The sequence below is a fragment of the Phaseolus vulgaris genome, chromosome 2 (assembly GCF_051622355.1).
Source record: "Phaseolus vulgaris cultivar YP4 chromosome 2, ASM5162235v1, whole genome shotgun sequence".
Classification (NCBI taxonomy): domain Eukaryota; kingdom Viridiplantae; phylum Streptophyta; class Magnoliopsida; order Fabales; family Fabaceae; genus Phaseolus; species Phaseolus vulgaris.
In genome coordinates, this window is record NC_143499.1 from 42,125,686 (window position 1) to 42,146,274 (window position 20,589).

The following is a 20,589-nucleotide window of genomic DNA, read 5'->3' on the forward strand; positions in this document are numbered from 1 at the left end:
TTAAATACAATATTTTATTATGGAATTTAAAGTTAAGAAGATATTTTTAAATTCAAAAAATATATTAAGAAGTCTAAAATTTGAAATACAAAATTATATTCTGAATTTTAAATGGATAAGATATTTTTGAACTTAAAAAATATATTATAAATTTTATAATTCAAAACAATACATTTTAAACTCTAAAATATAGAATACAGATGTATTTTTGAAGGATCACAACTATCGAATTTATTATCTTCTTACGTAAGAATACTAGATTTTCCATATAAAAGATTTAAAAATAATCTCAAACCTCGTTTTTTTTTTCTATTGCAATCTTTTGATTATTATATAACAATTTTTCATCATTTTCTATTTATAGAAATAGATAGACTAAAAATAGAAACTCATCTCTTCTCTCAATAACACCAAAATCTTTTTTGAATTTTATAATTTGAAATACTTAAAATAAAAAATTTAGTCATAAACAAAAACTATTTTTCATATTTTAAAATTTGAAATGTAATTTTATATTTTGAAAATTAGAATTCAGCAGGTCTACGGATTTAATACAATTCAGAAATGAAAAAAAAAAAAATTAAACTTTTGCTGAGGGGTAATTTTGAAATTAAAAATTTAATAAGAGAGGAGGAAGAAAGGAAGAACTTTTGTTTTTCTAAATTTTGAAATTGAAAAATGTATAGAGGAGGAGGAAGAAATTGATGGCTCTTGTTTTTCATTACTTGTTTTGAGTTGTTAAACAGAAGAGCCAAACATATATGCTTATATTTTAGAAGCAGTTTCATGATAATTCGATTTTAATTTTCTTAATACTTTTTGTCAACACTTATTTTCAACCAAGATTTAAAGCATAATACTTTTTTTAACCCAACACAAATCCAAGATTAAAACATGTATGACTAAGAGGAATTTTTTAGATGAATGTCCTTTTCAAAAGTTTATAAAAAAACAAAACATGGTGAAAGGATTCCTATAGACTATCATTTGTTAGATATTAGGGTTTCTCTTAGTATAAATTTTTTAAGGATAAACCAAGTAAAAATTAATATAAAATAGGTGAAACATAAAAGATGAACATCTTCTTAATAGAAATACATATATATGAAATGACCAGGACAAAATGAGAAAGATAAATAATTTTTTTTTTATGAAATTGTACACTTAGGATGTGTTTGGATTTAAGAGGGGATTTGAGATAGTAAATTTGAAGTGATTTGAGATGAAAGTAAAGTTGTTTGGATTGAAGTATATTAGAGTATTGTGAAGAAATTTGTAAATGATGTGATAGTTGTGTTAAAGTTTGTGAGTGATTTGATAGATATAATAAATTTAAAATAATTATAAATAATTTAATAACAAAACTTTAAAAATTAAAATTAAAATAAATTAATAAATAATAATAAAAATACATATTAATAATTAAATTTTAAATTAAATTTTATTTATTATTTTAATTATTCATTTTATTATAATATAAAATTATATAATAAATATTATAGTTATATTTATATTAATTTTTTTATATATAATTAATTTAAAAAAAAACCCACTTTCTTCACAAATCTCTTCAAACCACCGAATAAAATTTGTAAAAATCAAAATGCATTGTTTTTTTGTGATTTCATCTTACTTTTGTCTCGTTTTTTCAATTTTCCTTGCATTGACACCTTTCTTCGCTTTTCTTTACTTTTCTAATTTTGAGACTAGTAATAATATCCTACAAAATTTGTCAATGAAAATAAAATATACTTACTTGTGTTGTTGTTTGTGGAGAGTAAAATGAATCTTAAAAGTCACATAATATCCCAACACATAAAGTATATAGCTTTAGTAAAAATCATCATATTTCACTAATTTAATAAAAAAAATAGTATATAATGTAAGATAACATTGAAGTAGGAAGATCCATCAACAAAATTTGGAGAGAATCTTCAATAGTTGTCACATGTTATTAAAGGAAAAATCAAAGTTAATATAATTATTCTTGAATGAAGTATTTTATTCTTTTTTTTTTCTTCATAAATTTTAAAATCCTTAATGTGACATGTTAAGGTTATTTTTTTACATATTAAAATCCTTAATAATCACTTTCAAAGTTAACTACATGTTAACTTTTTTTTTCTTTAATAAGTACATATGACAATTACAAAACATCAAACATCTCAATTATATTAATAATTATTAGAATTCAAACAAAGTTAACGAAATCAAAGTTGTTGTATTAATATTAACATTTTCTTATGATACTATTCTAGAATAAATGCACTGAAAATTCATTACTTGAATAAACTCTCTAAAATAAGAATCCATGTAAAATAGTTGTATACTCTCAAAACACTTAAAATTTTCACAAGTCAATTCTATTCATTTATTAAGTGTAACTTTGTAAAAAAAGGAAAACCTTATTTATAAGGGAGAAAGTTCGAAGATCATGCGAGTAAGAAGCCATGTAAGTACAAAATTAATAATTATGAAAATGACGTAGAAAAAGTTACAATTCTCATGTGTTACCTCTCAGTTTATTGTTTGTTCAGTGTATTTGGTTATAAGAAATTATAGAATATTCTTGAATCTAATATCCTGGAATGTCCTAAAATTTAAAAGTTATTTTACTTCTTAATCTAATATTTTCAATATTCATTTATTCTTTATTTCTTTCTCTTTTCTTTAGCCACATTCCTTGTAGAGACTCTAAGAAATTTTATTCTTTTGAAAGTCTTCTTCCTCATTTATTTTCTTATAAAATATCAGTTTTATAAAACATATACTTTTTGAAATTTAAAAGGTATAAACTAGTGTTAATTTAATTCCTAAAAGATAAACAATTTATTTAATTCTTGAATGTATAGAAAATGTGACAATTATATATATCTTTTAAAATGTTAAACGTATAAGGTATACAATATTTTGTATAACGTAGTATTCACAGGAAACGTTTTCTTCTAATTGTTGCATTATTATTATTATTATTATTAAGCGTTTTAGAAGTTTTTTTCCCCTTAAATTAATTTCCCCCCTCTTCTGATAAGTGTTGCTCATGAAATTTTATGAATTAAATTGAAACAACCAATCAGAAAGAGATCCCAAAAGAGATAATTTGTGATTTGTTACCGCAAAAACAAATTTGAAAGTTTGAAACTTGTCTTGGTGGGTAGTTCCCCACAGTTTGAAGTTTGAAGTTTGAAGCTTGAACATGACATGACATCCTTTTTTTCACAAGCCCAATAATTCTCTTTGCTGTCTCACTCTGTTGCAGTATATATTCAGAGCGGAAGAGAACACATAGTTGTTAACCGTTCACTTTCACACTCTGTAGATTTGGTTTGTGTGTGGTAGCTTCATCGCCCCCACTGAATAGTGAGGGGAACCATAGCACCCCACCATCCTATTTCACTCTCCTAATCATGCCTTCAGGTGCTAAGAAGAGAAAAGCCGCAAGGAAAAAGAAGGAAAAGGAAAACAAAATCAATCCATCGACCAACAATCCCCAAGGTACCCTTCTTACTTCAAATGCATGTGCATCTTGCAATTAATCATAGATGGGCCCTTTTCATTTGTATATCATATCTGTTTTTGGTCTTTTTGTTCTATTTGGGTAGATGGGTTGTGTTAATTATTCTTGTTTTGTTTCACTTTCATTGGGATTTTCAAAAATTGTTGGGAGTATGCAGCTGTGATTGGTTGTGGCTGGGTTTGTTGAGTAGGGTCCATGAGTATTTTGTAAATTTGGTATTAATTGATAATAGTTTGATTGATTGTGCGACAAAATGTTAGGAAATGGTGGTTTGAAGTCAATAGACGAGGAAGGAAGTGATGGTGGTAAGGGTAATTTTCCTGCCATTCACGGGCAGGATGACCAGCATAATCCATTCAAAGATGGAAGTGAAGAACTGGAATCTGCTGCTCAGCCGCATGCTTCTGATGTTGAGTCCTTGAAAGTAGTCTCTAGTGATGTCAAGATTGACCAAGAGTTAGGAGGAAAGGAAGATTGTGTTGTTTTGGTAGAGAGAAGTTTGAATTCTGAGGAGAGTTTTGAGAGCAAAAATATAAGTTTTGAACACAATGAGACTGCCAAGGAATCATATTTTAAGAATGGGAATGGTAGCGATACTTCAAAGGGTGAATCCCTCTTCGAGAAGAACTCGGACAATGGGAATTGTATTTCAGTCGAAGAGGCAATTGTTTGTCATGTGTTTGTTAAGTCCAATGAGTCTGTGTCTGAGGTAGAAAAAAGTGATAGTGGAAGTGTAGTACTAGAGAAGTCAGTAGTCCATCCTGAAGAAGTGACCAATCTCGCTATGAAGATAAATGAGGATAATGTATGTCCCTTAACCAATGAGAATGTGACAACATTAAGTATGGGGGAGCCTAAGCCAAAGCAATGTGATAGTAAAATTTTAACTCCAGTGTCTGCTAGTCCTTTCACTAAATATACCATTGGTGCTGAACATATTAAAGGTTGTGAGCTCACAGAAACTTCCAAGGACCAGGTTTTACATTGTCTCACATCTACATTACAAGTTTTTCACCACACAATTATTATTTTGTATTTTTTTTTGTTTAGAATTAATTTTAAATATATTTTTCTTTGCTGCATTAATATGCAGCCTCATGCAGCATTGGCTCCAAATGTGGTGAAAAAGACCTCATGGTTGAGTTGCTGTGGATTGTTTGAAGTTCTCTCAAGTTCAAATAGATAATTTCAGGTTTTCCCTTTGAAATTATTTTAGCAGGTATGATCATGATTTTGTGGACTATCTTTCAACATAAAAGAGTGTATTTATAGACATAGAAACGCTCCCTCTTGTATGCTTGTTTGTGGTTGTTTTAAGTGCTTATCCGGTTGCATTGTTTCTAATTGGTTCGGATATCTGCGCTTTGTGAATTTTAAATTAGAGGGAAGTTTGGTGTGTTTTCTTTATCCACTAATTATTGCTTGTTTGTCTTTTTGGTGAATGCGAGGTGTCATAGGTCTTTCGACCAATTTTTTGATACTAGCTTTAATGGTTTTGATACGAATAAAGATGCTAAATTTTGGTGACTATCAATCCATGGTATTTTTTGGTGCATTTGGGTATAGCACAAAGATAATATTTTTTTTGAGAAATGCCTGACTGAGCAGCTGTTTTAGAATGTGATTAGGAAATTTGCTTCTATTTGGTTTTAAACACATGGTCCTTTAAGAGGGTTTCTCTAACATACACACAGAGTGACAAGTTAACTTTGCTCCATTAGTGATTTATCTTATTCTTTGTCGTGAGGAATCCCTTATCCTCTAATTGTCTTATATAACTTAGCTTTCTTCATCTGATTTTCTCTTTTATTGTTGATGACACTGTCTTGTTCATGAGATTCATCTAGAACTAAGTGTCTGCATATCATTCTGAAGCTCGTTCTTTGTTGTTATTTAAGTTCTACTTAGTCTAAGCTGAGCATTATCAGATATTCATGTTTCCTGGACAGAGATTGAAATATTCAAGATGTAGTTCTTAGTTCTATGTGTTGTATCAGTTGATTTTTGAGTTGTACTATTCTTTTTGATAATGTTTATTTTGGGGATTATTGTAGTAGAATATCTCTGTATCAGTATACATTTTAAACTTGCAAATCAACTTTTCTTGCAGAAATACAAGCGAGAGAGTATCTCAACTGATGGATCAAACTTGTGGAGATTTAGAAGGATTTTGTCTGAAATTTTGCTATGTGTTGATATAGGTGATCTCCTTTTAAGATTTTCTAAAATATAGCAGGCAAACAGGCCAAACTGTATAATCCATACAACATTTGTTTACATTACAGTGGAGGTTGGTTTGTAGTTATTGTGTAAGCAACAATGACAATCTTTCAATGTGTTTGTTAATTCTGCGTTATTAAATTATTTTCTCAGCACTGTTTACTTCACCCTTTCAATATGTTTATTTCACTTTGGCCTTAAACATCTGATGCACGAAGAATCGACATTCTTCATCTTCAAACATATGGTGCAATTACATCTCTAATGTGTCATTGTTCAAGAAATGGTCTTGGATAAACCATTTCAACACCCTTAATATTAAAAAGTATTTATTTAACTAGAAAATGGTTGTACTCTATTTACTTAAATTTTAAAAACATTTTATATAGAAAACTTTAACCATACTCTAAAGTTATCTTACCAATATATATATATATTAATTACAAGTTATAGTTATTCAAAAGTATATAAAAAATATAGTTGATATGGATTTTTTCCCAATAATAAAATTATTTTTTCTTCTTGCACCTCATAATTACTAACTGCACCCTTATGCTAAGAAAAATACTAAAATACTCTTCCTTGTTGCACTATGTTGTCGCTACCACTGTATCTCTCACTAAACCTCCGTTTTCCATTGCCGCTGCATTCTTTGAGAGGAAGAAGAAGAGAGGAAAATGAAAATTTTGTTTTAGAATGCATCTCATATGTTCTAAAAAGTTTATTCCAAAAATTCATTTTAAGAAATATTTCGTATCTTTTGAAAAGTTTTATTCTAAAAATCATGTTCTGGAAAGCTTTTTAGAATGCACTTCATATGTTCAACAAAGTTTATACCAGAATTTTTGTTATGAAAATTCTATTATGGAAATGATGTTCTAAAAATTCTGAAAAGTTTGTTGTAGAATATTTTTGGAACCGGTAATCCTGAAGTCACCTTTAATTATATATCGACTAAAAATTGTCTCATCAAGAGATTTAAGGTCTATTTCAAACATATCTTAATTTAGATTGAACAAATATGATTTAAATAAGATTCAACCAAAGATTATATGACATGAATTGAGTCAAAGTTGTCCAGATCGAGTTTGAACAAATATGTTATCATCATTGATTTTAAGTTGAAAATGTCTTTGTTTCAATTAAATTAAAGATATTCTAGTTAAGATTTATAACAAATTTCTCATACAATTCCAATCATTCAAACCACACTCCAATGCTAATTCTCCTTTGACATTTAGGGGACAGAAAAAGAAAGGGAGAGAAAAATACAAGCACACCAGTACAAGCCTTCATGGCAAAAAAAACAAACAAACAGCATCACCAGCACCATCTTCCCTCAACCTTCAGGTTTATCTTCTGTATGCAGCAGCAGCACCGTGAATAGCAAATATGTAGAAAAGCTGTGTAGCTGAAAGTATAATGATAAAAGACTCCATTGTTTTCTGCAAAATTGGACATTTCAGTGGTCTGTCAGATGAAAATATACTACAATAATGTTATTAAGAAAGTAAATTGATGTTTCTGTCTTACCAGACGTGCATTTCTGACACGAAGTCCAATCTCTTTCCAGGCAAAGCTGCATAAATTTAATTATAGGTAGATAAGTAAAATAGTACTGCATAATTAGTTTTTGGGAATGGGTGAAGAAGAGAAAAGATTACCCCATGGCCAGGAGTGTAAGAGTCCAAGCCATGGTAGCAACTGAAGCTGCAGATGGCAAGCTCTCAGCAGTCCAGGACCGGATATGATTGATTCCTGATATTGCTGATGCAGCACCAACCACTCCAGCAAGCAAAGAAAATGTTACAAAGAATCCAGTGGAAGCATTTCCCATGGGGAAGAATAAGGGTGAAAAGTGTGCTGGCAGTTTTAATTGTGGACCTGCATAAATAGTGTCTTAACAACATAAGCATGCTGAAGAAACACAGAATGGTTGGTTGGTTAGATTAGAGGAAACACAGGGACATTATAAATTTTCTCACCTATAATAAAACCATGATCTATTGCTCTGTTCATGGCCCATCCACCAATGCCCAAAACTATGGCATACATGCAGAAGTTCAACCCCAGAAGAAGGGTGGCAATAGGCTTCATTTGCTCATTGGCCATGTTTTCTAGATAAGGGAAAAGGTGCTGGGAATAAGAAAAGTGTTATGGGATTTAAGGAACCTCAAAAGTAGCAAAGGAAAGGCTGTAATCCAAGGAGCAGGAGATGCATATGTTTTGTACAATGAGAGTTCTTATAAATATGTGAAATGGATAAAACAAGAAGTTTGGGGTTCTTTTCTTGACAAGGCTGCTAGTTAGCTCAAAAGCTCCATGCAGGCCTGGAAAGATGATGCTTCATAATCACACTTCACATCAAAATATGACTGATTCTTCCTTGCTTATTACTTTTAGGTTTGTTTAACTGTAATACCTTCTGAACATGCAACTTCTTAATAGTTGTCAGTAGTTTGTTCTGTGAGGCTAGTCATATTCTTTGCCACTCCTCCACTCTTCTCATTCACAGAACTGGCCCCATTCCCAGTTAAAAAAATATTGCACTGTTTCTAATGAACTTAATAATGATGCCCAAGTATTTATTATTTAGTTTTATAAGATAGAATACTTGTTTGCTTTTACTGAAACAGTTGTTACAATCCCAAGAAAATAAACAAATAGGAAAATTAAGTTAAGGAAGTTCTAAAAGCTAGTTGAAAAATGTGTATTTACTATTTAATATTATTTCGTTGCTGAGATTTGAGAGACAATCGAATCCTCGGATCAGAGGTTATTTTTCTGGTAGCAACCAATTGGTCCTATTGGTGCACAAGGAGAACAAATTATCTTTATAAATGACACCCATGGAGGAGGGAAGGGGATAAAACATTTTTAAAAACTAGACTGAGGCTACTACCTTAAAACAAGAACAGTAATAGGTTAAATTATAATATAGCCAGCGTTCAAAACACATTTTAATTATAAGAACTACTCAAGTTTATATATGTTATATATAACATGCTAATATGTTGGTATTAATATGGTTTGTTCAAATATATTTTAAGCCATCCATTATTACATGATACAAGTTTGTATTAAGTTTAACACTGAAATAAAATCCAAGTGACAGTACGAAAGAAAAAAATGAAACTTTTACGGAGATCTTTTTGTCGATCTGGAGTCTCTTGAACGTCTTGATCCTCGAGTTCTCTTTATTCTGTAATTTTTCTTAATATGTATTTTTACCTTTAATGCGCAAAAGAACATACTGCTGATCTTTAAAGTTCTGACGTTGAAGATATTATTATTGGGGTATGTTTCATTCTTCTTTATAAGCACACTAAAAAAATTACGTTTATCAATATTTCTTAAAAGTTCGTTCAGACCCTTTGAACCATGCCTGGAAATTAACTTTGAGAAAAACAATGTATTTTACAGTTTTCTGAAAGCAATAAAAAAAAGATTATTTAAAAAAAAAAGGTTAAATGCTCAAAATGATAGGATCAAACCCAAGCACAGGGACTTCAAGCATGAACTACCTTACCAAGATAACTGGGTTAGAATAGCAGAGTCAGTTTCCGTTAAGAAGCCAGGACGACATAGTTTATTGGAGGGGAAATATTATCACACTCAGATCAGATTATAGATTTTGTTATTAAAAAGAAATAACCAATGTGTGAATGATATAAATTATTCATCAGTTCCGCTCTTTCTTCATAAATTTTTTGGTTCTGGATAAATAGCTATGAAAACAAATTTTCATTCAGAAGAAACAGTCGCCAAACTAAGATCTATTGGGTTGGTAATTACCAATAATGAAGGATAACTAAAAAGCAAGCTTCAATAGTTGCCCCTTCTCTGCAGTAGTACACTGGCATGTTCCGTGCATACAAAGATTACACTGCAAATTATTATGGCTGATAAATCTGAGGAAGCTGAAGACCAACACTTGAAGCAGATTTTCCAAGAGTCCTTTTCACTTCATCTGATCTATCCACGGCAATATTGTATGAAAAAAGTAAATCCTGCAAAAAATTGTCAATAGTGATGCATGGTCAAAGAGACAAACGGATATAATAAAATGAGTCAAAACAAAATGATATCAGTAATAAGACAATCTGAAATCGATTTCTCCTGGCTCAGACACGCCTTGGTGTTGTTGATCACTGGTAAAAAAAGCACATCCTTTTCCGTGTCTCTTATTTTCGTTTAATAATATACACGCCTTAACTAAAGCTTTTAAGGGTTGACACATCAAGTTTTTAACAGAACAAATTTGTGTAAATCTCATTTGACAAATAATAACTGTTCAATCAAACTTCTTACCCACAGGCATAAATAAACGAGTATTTAAACTTTAAAGGAAAATGCAACAGAAAGTAATAATACCTTCTGATGGTGTACACTGTTAAGAAGAAAAGTATAATCACGAGCAAGTTTTATTTTCTGTTGGACAGACACACCATCAGACAATTTTTGCTTGTTACGGAACTCTGAAGTTACAAATTCTAGAAAATGACTCTTGTGCTCTTCATTCCCAATATGTTTCTTGACCGCCTTGAGAAGATGGCGATAAATCTGAGCTGTTTGGAAGGCGTCGGATCTCATTTGTTTCTATTAGTATCCACAGTATACTTTCCTGCATAGGATGGCATATTTTAAATACATAAATTTTTAGGAATCTTGCTAGCAGAATTTTTTTTTGAGAAGATCACAGAAGACATGCAGAAAACAAGTTTATCCCATGTTGATGCATAACAATTCTATTACAGCATACACTTCAACAAATTTTACAAATGATGTAACTAGTTCAAAACAACTCGACTTATTATGCTAAAGGAGAGCTGTGATATTTCAAATTTGAAGTCAATTCCATCAACCATTGAATAGTGGAAATACTTTGAATGAATCCATCATCATTCTAAAGAAAATCATAATGCTTGAATACGCAGGTAGCATGTTTTTCCTGATTCTTGCTCTGCCAAAGCTGTCACAATACATCTGTGAAATGTCGAGATAAAAGGCAACTAAATTCTTCTAAAAAAATCCATTTGTGAATTTCAATGATGCATTTCAAAATCTAGACAACTCATTTGCTTCAGTTGAATTCCCTTCAGTTGCAAAATGTGTTTGTCTGAATAGAGAAATTACATTCCCTCAATTCACAAAATCCCTATTTGGATAAAGTAATCGATCTCCTTCAAAATCGATGATAATTTTGATATATTGTTTAACTTGTGCTATATATACCGTGTCATATAATATATGTAGTCTAATAAACTACTAATAACAACAGCAGGAGGCATGTCCAAAGAAATTGCTGTAAATATTTTTATAAATAAAATTGAAAAGTGGACCTCCAAGATCGCAATCTGTGGTCATCATCGTTTTTAGAACACACATCAAACAGTTTGTGGGCAAAATCAAATATATTGAAAAAGTGGTGTGTAACAAAATGTGAAGCATAGAGGAATCGACTAACAAACGAGGAACTAAACGAGTTGGTATGTTAGATCATACAATGAAATTTCCAACGAGATAAATTGAACAAACCTAGAATAGGAAAATAAATCAAATATATAAAACTCAGACCTAAGAACACCATATGGTCGTAGTCTTGAACGGTTAGCAAAATGAACACAGCAGTTAAAAAATGGTGAATAACACGTAATAAACAACGAAATACCCATATTTAGCACCTATGAAAATGAAGGAGGTGAATTGAAGTATAGGAAGCAAAGCAATGACATTTGAAGAGTGAAATAGAAGCAGCGTTGCTTACTTCCTTTTCTTCTGCCTGTGAATGGTTGATGCTCAAATCAAAGCGTTTTGCGTCGCAAACAAAAGGTGTCTCCGCCTCTGCTACGGCTTTTTGGTAAAAAATAAAAATAATTGCTATTTCTTTCAGCACCCATAGTTTTTCTTTATACAAATAAATGTTATTGTACACAAAATTTATGGTTTGGTCAATCTTTTACATAATCATAGCATGTATTATTTATTTTAAAAAATATTGACTAATTAATAAAAACGTAGCATAACTTGTTATAATGCCAACACAACATTTAAAAAAAAAATGAGTTTTTTAACTAAAGGATTGTATAGTTTATTAAATAAAATATAATAAATGAAATTTGTAATATTTTTTTTTTAATTTTACAAAACAAAGTCATGATTCAATGCCCGTATCTATAGTATGTTAAAACAGGAATTAAAGTTTGCACTTTAAATTAAATAATTTTAAGTAATTAAAAGATTTTTTAATCGGTTAAGGAGTGTTAGATTACAAACTTAATATTTAAATAATTTTAATTTATTTAAAACTCGTCTTAATAGACTAAAATAAAATAAATCTTAAGATTTAAAATTTGAAGTGATTTTAATATACTAATTTATACTTTTAAATATTTAATTTCTTGCAAAACTAGTGAGAGAAAGAATATTTTATCAGAAAGAACTTTTAGTACATTAAAACGCAACTTAAATTTTTTAATGAATCTTTAAATTCTTTCAAAACACTTTCTAACCTTATCAATTAGAAATCGCGATTAAAGAATCACTTACAGTGCACTCCAAGTCAAAGTTACAGCTAAATAAAAAATCAAAACACACAATACGAGATCTTCATCTATAATTAAATATATGAATGGAAATAACAAGTACTTTCTCTTGAAACTTACAATAATCAATATCTTCATGTTTAATATATAATTAATATACTTAAAAAATATATGGATGAAATTTTTAAGTACTTTATCTTTAAACTTACTTTATCATGTGAGGGTAATTTATTCTTGTAAAATGTTTAAAATGTTTTACTAAAAATTGTTATTTGGATAAAAAAATTAAAATAAATTTAAATCCATGTATATTCACAATTGACAGCAACAATATACTTCATTGACTGAAAATCATATCCAACTCTAGTAATCTCTTTCATAAAATAAGGTTGAATCTCGTGTTTGCATAAAAAAATTGCAAGGATTAAAGGAACATCATACACGGATACATCATATATATATATATTCCCATCTTTCTGTTTTTGTTATTTCTTTTTCCCTCATTTACATGAGTAACGAAACACTATCCAATCCTTATCACTGTATAATTCATTGAATTATTCTCTAACCTCCACTATACAAACCTTATCCAACGAACATGCATTCAAGGAACTATATATACTACAAGAAAGCTCAAATGAGTTGGGAGTGGAAGTGGTGACAGTAACCCATTCTTTGTCAACTTTCTCCACAAAGGAATGTGCCCTTGGGATTGCATCAAATTGGAGTTTGTTGGTCTGCAACTTCTTTACGAAGTCCAATGACAATATCACGTCAAAATATTTTTCCAAATCATCTATCGTTGGCGAAATTTGCATCCCAATCTTGGCTTCCCGTGAGTTAATCAACCCAAGAAGCAGTGAGTTTCCCCCACCAATTTGTTCACTTGGGCAGCATAACTGCAAGAATGTACAGCAGAAATGAACCAGGGAAAGTATATGGCCATTAAAAACCAATGAAGAATAAATATAGCTTTTTGCTCAGATAAATTTTCTATAAACACTTGTAAGAAAAAAAGGTAAAATGAACTAAGTTTCTCCCATGAGTAAATAGAGTAAAATGAACTAGCTTATGCACTCTAACTTTTGGAGAACTTAGATGTAAAAGTTTTTATAAAAGTTTAAGTGCATAAGTTGATTTTAGTGAAACAATTAATTTTAATTTTTCCTAATAAATGTTTATGGAAAAAATTATCTAAAAAATACCTATAATCTTTCTAAACCAATAACAGGTTGTTATATGTCTGTCTGGCACATAAAGCTTGCAAATAAATAGAAATGGAACAACTTTGAACAAAATTACAACCTCATCCACCTGAGAAAGTTATCAAACTTCTTTTAAAGAAATGTATCAATGAAGAAGGCACAATAGTTCGATAGAAAAACAGGGCATGAGTAAATTTGGAAAATCACTTACACCTATTTATAGAAAGAAAAAGAGTTTAAAAAAGAGAGAACTGAAACTATGTAATGCAATAAAATTCTGCAATTCTTCAACAAAAACATAGGCACAAAAAGACATGATCCCAAGGCCTGTAGCCTTAAATATAAGCATCTCAAACGTCCTTCATTTCATACATAAACTTGGTGGTACACTTAAACAACAAGAAAAATAACACTGCCTTAAAAGAATGATTTTTTCTTTAATTCATCAAAGAATGATTGACCATATATATATTGCAAGAGGTAATAAATTTTGTGCAACTTTACATATATCCTCATATTATTATATTAATATTATTAAAACAGACTCCTGAATAATTTTTGTGCATAAGTGAACGTCGGAAAACTATTTAAGAGAAAATCAACCATAATAACTGTTCATCAAAGACTAGAATGTAAGAAGAACCCAGACAGAAAAATCATAGAATCATGTTGTCCACCCATTCACTAGCATCTAAACTTTATTTACCTATTTGGCTAAAAGGATAAAGCCATAGAGACTGCAATAATGAGTCGGACAGTAAAAGTAGAGGCATCAAATCAGCAACAAAAAAACCTAACAAAAATTATGTTGCTCTGTTTTGCTCATAGAGTTATGCATTACAACTTAAAAACTAAAAGTATAATCTTTATAAATCTAAATATATAGAGAAAAAAACTAACCTCAATGTACTCAACACCCATGCCAATAAGATTATCCGCAATACTATGTTTTGATAACAAGCTAATAAGTCCTCCAGATCCAACGGGAGAGTGGAGTATTTCCCAAGGTGATTTCATTAAAATCTTATGTTTGTTCTGCTCCTCAGGCAAGCTGCTAACTACTGGCAGCTTCTCTTCCTCCAAAAACCATACCTGAAAGAGGGTTAAAACATGAAATCATGAGTGAGGCGAATTATGCAAGCATTAGAAGACTTCGGCACTAGAAATATATTTTAAAATAAAAAAGGCCAATGCTATTTTGTGTACCAATAGAATGCTGATGAGCCAATGAGCAAACATTGAAAATTTCAGTTTCCAAGCAGTGATCCAATGAGCAAACAACATATTCCATCCTTTACACTTACCCAGACTAAACTAATATGGCTGGATGACATTTTTAAAGCTAAAACGATCTGGCTGGATGACATTGTTAAAGCTAAAACGATCTGGTCATGAGTCAATTTGATCTAACAGTCTTCTCTCAACCATCTATGTAGACAAAGTTAATCTAAATGATGCTTAAATTTAAGCATAACAAATAATGTCCTATTTTGATGAACTAACATATATATATATATATATACATACATGTTTTAAAGCATGTTCATCAGGAAAATCTGCAAGACTGTCTCTCTATAAAGCTAAGACTATGCTTTGTCTTCAAACTATCTTATTTGCATAAGTTGGAGACGCTCTTCTAAAGTTCATACAAGAGAAGACGTGAGGTGTAAGACATTATTTCTTGCGAAACCATAAGAGTGTTGATTCACACATTCCCATAAAGGCTCTAACAGAGCTACGTTCTGCTATTGCATGCTTAAAATAGTGCTGTTAGTATAAGGAAAGTATGTTTAGAACAAGGCATGGTAAAATACAACAAGTTGAATGCAATAGAAATCTTGTTAGCTAAAAGTTTACCAACTATTACAACTCTGACAGGCAACAAAAGATCAACACGCTCCTCACAACGGTCTTATTCAATGACAAGAGTAAACTTGGAAAAAAGAGAAAGAAAAGAAGTATTTTATTAATTACTATCATGACAATTACATTCTCAACTTTTCTATTTTTAACAATCACATTCTCTTAAAAAAGAAATTAAAATCATTTGAAATGAATGAGTAGATTCTAAGGATATTTTCCTCATAACTACAGAGATATTAGGATATTTTAATTCCAATAATCTCCTATTTACAACAAGTAACTGTGTATTTGTTTAAAATTAGAAGTAACGGAACCCTTTACTATTACAGTGAAAAGGAGAACTGAACCAGTATAAAGATTTAAAGTGTTTCGCTACCTCTATTACACTGGTATTAGTTTTTGGCTGTTGTTTACAAGTTGTTTGTGAAAACCTTTTTGAAATTCTTTTTAACTATTAGACAATCATTCCCAAAAATCACCACCATCTAACAAAAAGTTTGCAAAGCATTTTTAAGCTCTATTCAACCTCTCTTCTAGAGCTAACCTATTTATTTTCAAACATCTAACTCATAATGCAATGTTGACAAAGAGACAAGAGAAACCATCAAGAAGTAAAGGAAAAGTAGCATTTCTAGATGAAAGCCTAGGAAATGTGGATACTAAAGCCACATGAACCCTTTCCTTCAACAAAAAATTCTGACGTAAGTATATGTAACTTGGGATAGAACGAAAGATATGCAGCACTAAAAAACTTGACCACATTCTATCTAAGATAGTACAAGACATAACAAGAGATGCTTTATGACATGAACCTTTTCAGCGTCAAAATTGAAGTAATTGTTGCTTGTAAACAGATCTCTTAGAGACTGAATTTGTTGTGCCGAGGAAACCAAAATTAAAGGCACAGAAACATGACCTTTGATCTGCAAAAGATGCAAATTTATTAGATGAAGAAAAACTATTCTGTATATAGTCACTCCAAAAGTTACTTACTATATAATACCATGCAAATGAGCTTTACATGTATCATCAAGGTAGAAAAAGAAAGAAACATGATAGAAGATAATACATTCTCTTCAAAGATAGTGGAAATGAAATGAACATGAATAACAAAACTTCAAATGATGGCATTTTCTGACTTGTTCAAGTATTTGTTTAAGAGATTATTGCTTTGTTGTAATTATATTAATACACAAGATTCATCTGATGGGTCACAGGCAAATAGATTTTCACGACAATTAATCATTACCAAAAGGATATCTACAAAAAGTACATAATTAAACACAAGTTTACAACCATTGCAAAATTTTCACTGCACTACCTTTTGAAACATGTGAATAATCGAAGTGTCAATTGCTTCATTTTCTACCATGTTAGAGTCATAAATGCTCCCATGATGCTCTTTTTCATTCAAGAGGAAGACCGTAGCTATTTTACCCTCAGACACGAGCTTAAGTCCCTTCTCCTGGATATCTTTAACCAACTTATTTTCACTTCCATTTGAGAAATATTCCTCTGATAATTGGATGGAATATATAAGCTTTGCTTCTATGGCACTGGTCAACTCAGCTACTTTCCATCTGATTAAAAAAGTCAAAACACAAATGAAAATTCAAGGAAATGAAACCACACATAAATAAAACAATGTTTCCTTTTTCAATAAAAAAGGGGTTAGGAAGTGGTGACAAAAAATATTAAATTAGCCGTAACAAACTTTCATTGTTGTTATCGTCATATTAGCTTGCCTCTTTGCTGGACGTTCAAGACTTTGTAAAGCCTCCTGGAGCAATTTGGAGTTTACACCAACAATCTGATCACTCAGCAAGCTCCATTGATCTTTCTCTCCATGTTGATATCCATGAAATACATGTTGTTGCTCCATTTCAGAGAGTTTCTTTTTTGCTGCAATGAGACGCTTTTGAAACTTTTTCCTTTCTTTCCATTCCTGACACCATTAAGTGAATTATCCAGAGCCAATTAAATATCTGAATCAATTATCTGGCAAAGAGCATCCGGTCAAATATTGATATCACAACAGAGAAAAAATACATAAAAGGAAGTCTAGAATCAAAATAATAAAAGTACAAATATTGAGATCTAGAGTGGAATGCTGCCACCTTTGGAAAATCAAAATTCCACTTGGGTTGGAATGATATATATATCTGCCAGCATGACTTGCATAGTACTAAATATTATATCTAAATGATAGATAATTGCATTCAATTAACCTGTTTTGGTAGGAGTTACAATTATGCCTCGTTCACCTTTAAAAGGTAGAGACTGAGAAATGTAATCTCATTTGGAATTAATTCAGATTTGATATATATGCCACTATGATATTGTTGAAAATTAAAAATACCATGCATCATGATAGAACAAAGCATGTGGAAATTGGTTGTCATTTCATAAAGGAGAAGATTAATGATAGGATAATTAAACTTTTGCACACTACTTCAAGCCATCAAATTGCTGACATATTGACCAAGGCTTTGCCAATAGCAAATTATGAGAACTTGAGATCCAGGTTGGGCATGATTGACACCTATGACCCAACTTGAGGGTAAGGCTGAATTGGAATTAATTCAGGTTTAGAATTAGGATTTAATGTAATTAGACTTTTCTCTCCTTTCTAGCTACAACAGTTATAGGAGTAATTGTTTTCCTAATTTTTAGGCCATATTAGTGTTTCTCAGTGAAATACATCCAGTTTCCAAAATTTCAAACATATTCAGTGGCAAAGAAAAGAGACTCCTAACAGTAACAGATTAGTAATAAAGTATCAAGAAGTATGGCTCACAAGTTGGCGCCTTTCTTTTTTGGATCGGTCATCAAATCGTAAATTTATTTCGAGGAGTCCCTTAGGTGGTGTAATATGCATTTCTCTTCTTTTCATATCAACATCTGGAACGATGGCTTCAACAAAAGGTACCAAAACAAGCTGACCAGAAACATCTGTTCCTGCAGACTTTGACTTTCCACTCTTATCAAGCATATCAAAAGATGAATCAAGCACAATTTGTAGTAGGTCGTTGGCTCCACTATTGAAAACATTTACAATAGTTCCCACAAGTGTTCCATTTTCCTGATAGGAACAAGCATGGTCAACACCTTCAAAAATTGCATTCAGGATTAAAAACTCATTATAAGGTGACAAAGATACCAGAGTAGAAAATTTAAAGCTCATCCATATCAACATAACAATATCTATACATTATGTATAGTAGCCTTTTTCATTTTTATCACTATGTTAGCACTTGGCATTTCATTTGCTGGATCCTTGGTACAAAGGGACAGCTAGCACTCAGATATGTATCTAGAAAAGTGTTCAATAGAAAAGAAACAGTCCTGTTTCATGGAAGAGTATAAATTATATGGCAAACAGTTTGCATTTCTGTCACAACAGCACACAGCTGGAGTCACAAAATTACAGAAAAAAAACTGATGAAGGAACAGGTGACGCTTTAGCAACAATTTAAATAATGAATAGGGGGAGGTAAAGTGGTTTGTTTTCATATATACACAAGATTTGTGATAAGAACAAACCTTCATAAAAACTCTCATCCCTATCAAATCATGTGTGTAAAATTCACCCTCCTCTAATTCCGGCCTGTCATCTTTTGTCACAAGCAAGGTAGCACCGATAAGCATCTTAGCCTGCACAATGTATTGATTAGCCAAGGCCAAAAAAAACATGTATAAATGGGCTGTGTCAATATACGAAACAGGGGCAATAAACAGAGGTGAGTGTCAATTATTTTAATAAAGTGTAGCATTTGTGTTTGTTATTGTTGCATCAAAACTGACTTTGGAATAAGATTAGTCAAAAGATGAATTCTCTAAGGTGCTTCCTCTTTCTTCAACTAACATATAGTAATATAGTAATATACTGACATATGGGACATTTAGAAGAGCTTAGAGAGAGCTTATTTGGGCTCAGGAAAATAGCTTATGACTCCTATATAAGTTATTTTGAGTTAGTTTATTTTCAATAAGCCTGACTTATCAAATAAGCTCTTTTTAATTTGTTCCAATAACTTTCATGATCAAATTTATTAGTTACGTAAAATTTCTACATTGAAATCAAACTGTTTAGTCCATGCATGACTATAATAGGCTAGTAAAACAAAATTTTCATTATTAGGAAGTGTATCGAAAAACCTGTTCCACTGTCTCAATTCCTCTGAATTTGAGTATCCAACTCTTGAGTCCATGGTGTTCTCTACCTTCCTCCAGCTCAACTTCTTGAATGCTTTGTCCACCCAAAACCTTGCTCTTCAACCATCTTCTCCCAGGCTATTCAACACAAAACACAAGGTTGTTACTTAGCAATTTAAATACCAACAAATACAATAAAAGAACAGAAAATAAACATTACAGTGGCAAAACGCAGTTCAGGAAAATCAGTGGCTGGTTTCACGCGAATCTCTCCGTGAATACCATGAACACTCGATATGTAGCCAATGTTAATGAAGCCCTGTTCGTTTTCACCGTCGTTTACTAAGTCCGGTTCGGTGTCGCCGTCGTCAATAACAACCCCATCGATTTCTGTAACCGTTGCAAAAGAGGGACGAAACTTAACTGAATGCGAAGAACGTGAACATAGGATGAATGAAGAGTGCAAAGGGGCGTGTTTGGTTGGAGTTAGAAAAGAAGGTTTGAAAGTGAATCCAAGAGAAAGCGGAGCAAGTAGAGGCTGAAACGGGCGTTGGCGAAGCGGGGACAGTGCCTGTATCTTCATTTTCTGCTCACTCTTTTGGCAACGATGAACTACACATAAATACCAATCACAATATTAAGTTTTTGATAAAAATATCGTATAAATTATCAGATTAAACATCGGGGAAAATACTTATCCATGATTATATTATAAATTAAAAAAAACAAAAATAATGTTTATATGTTTTATTTTTCATATAAAATTATTCATGCTTTAGTTTTGCAACATAGTATCTTACAAGTTTTTATAATCAATTTTATATAAAGCTATCAATCCGGTAATATTTAATAAAATTATAAATATAATTTGACCTGTTTTTATTTATTTATTTTGTATTTATTTGAAATTAATAATACAACACAGATACTATTGTTGTGTTAAACTTTAGAATTTTTATCCATTGATTTTAAGTAATTATAAAACATCAGAATATTTACTATCATTAATTTATTTACATTATTTTAATTGTATATTTTCTTCTCTATTTTTTTATTTTGATTTCTTCTTCAAATTTTATCGCTA

General features: G+C 30.9%; 4 protein-coding genes across 7 annotated transcripts; 1 reads left to right on the top strand and 3 right to left on the bottom strand.

The window, feature by feature from the left end:
* Positions 1-2,902: 2,902 nt before the first annotated feature.
* Positions 2,903-5,863, top strand: LOC137812196 (uncharacterized). Its single transcript, XM_068614113.2, has 4 exons — positions 2,903-3,495; positions 3,778-4,493; positions 4,611-4,736; positions 5,628-5,863. The coding sequence occupies exons 1-3, from the start codon at positions 3,408-3,410 to the stop codon at positions 4,701-4,703; spliced, it is 897 nt and encodes a 298-aa protein (XP_068470214.1). The 5' UTR covers positions 2,903-3,407; the 3' UTR covers positions 4,704-4,736; positions 5,628-5,863.
* A 1,036-nt stretch (positions 5,864-6,899) lies between these two features.
* LOC137812197 (membrane protein PM19L) lies at positions 6,900-8,216 on the bottom strand. The gene is made up of 4 exons (XM_068614114.2): positions 7,723-8,216; positions 7,402-7,621; positions 7,271-7,316; positions 6,900-7,182 (listed from the first exon to the last, which is right to left on the bottom strand). The coding sequence occupies exons 1-4, from the start codon at positions 7,847-7,849 to the stop codon at positions 7,090-7,092; spliced, it is 486 nt and encodes a 161-aa protein (XP_068470215.1). The 5' UTR covers positions 7,850-8,216; the 3' UTR covers positions 6,900-7,089.
* Positions 8,217-9,343: 1,127 nt separating this feature from the next.
* Positions 9,344-11,638, bottom strand: LOC137812198 (complex 1 protein, LYR family protein). 2 transcript variants are annotated; one of them, XM_068614116.2, is made up of 4 exons: positions 11,480-11,618; positions 11,422-11,438; positions 10,112-10,361; positions 9,344-9,747 (listed from the first exon to the last, which is right to left on the bottom strand). In XM_068614116.2, exons 3-4 carry the CDS (start codon positions 10,328-10,330, stop codon positions 9,634-9,636), a joined length of 333 nt encoding a protein of 110 aa, XP_068470217.1. In that variant the 5' UTR covers positions 10,331-10,361; positions 11,422-11,438; positions 11,480-11,618; the 3' UTR covers positions 9,344-9,633. The 2 variants fall into 2 exon arrangements, with proteins under 2 accessions (XP_068470217.1, XP_068470216.1); XM_068614115.2 differs by lacking the exon at positions 11,422-11,438 and having other exon boundaries at positions 11,505-11,638.
* Positions 11,639-12,712: 1,074 nt separating this feature from the next.
* LOC137812200 (16S rRNA processing protein RimM family) lies at positions 12,713-20,137 on the bottom strand. 3 transcript variants are annotated; one of them, XM_068614117.2, is made up of 9 exons: positions 19,726-20,137; positions 19,509-19,643; positions 18,894-19,004; positions 18,148-18,432; positions 17,096-17,295; positions 16,672-16,930; positions 16,163-16,273; positions 14,388-14,579; positions 12,713-13,181 (listed from the first exon to the last, which is right to left on the bottom strand). In XM_068614117.2, exons 1-9 carry the CDS (start codon positions 20,086-20,088, stop codon positions 12,840-12,842), a joined length of 1,998 nt encoding a protein of 665 aa, XP_068470218.1. In that variant the 5' UTR covers positions 20,089-20,137; the 3' UTR covers positions 12,713-12,839. The 3 variants fall into 3 exon arrangements, with proteins under 3 accessions (XP_068470218.1, XP_090155006.1, XP_090155007.1); XM_090298880.1 differs by lacking the exons at positions 19,509-19,643; positions 19,726-20,137 and having other exon boundaries at positions 18,148-18,458; positions 18,894-19,001; XM_090298881.1 differs by lacking the exons at positions 18,894-19,004; positions 19,509-19,643; positions 19,726-20,137 and having other exon boundaries at positions 17,096-17,348; positions 18,148-18,264.
* Between the last annotated feature and the right edge of the window lie 452 nt (positions 20,138-20,589).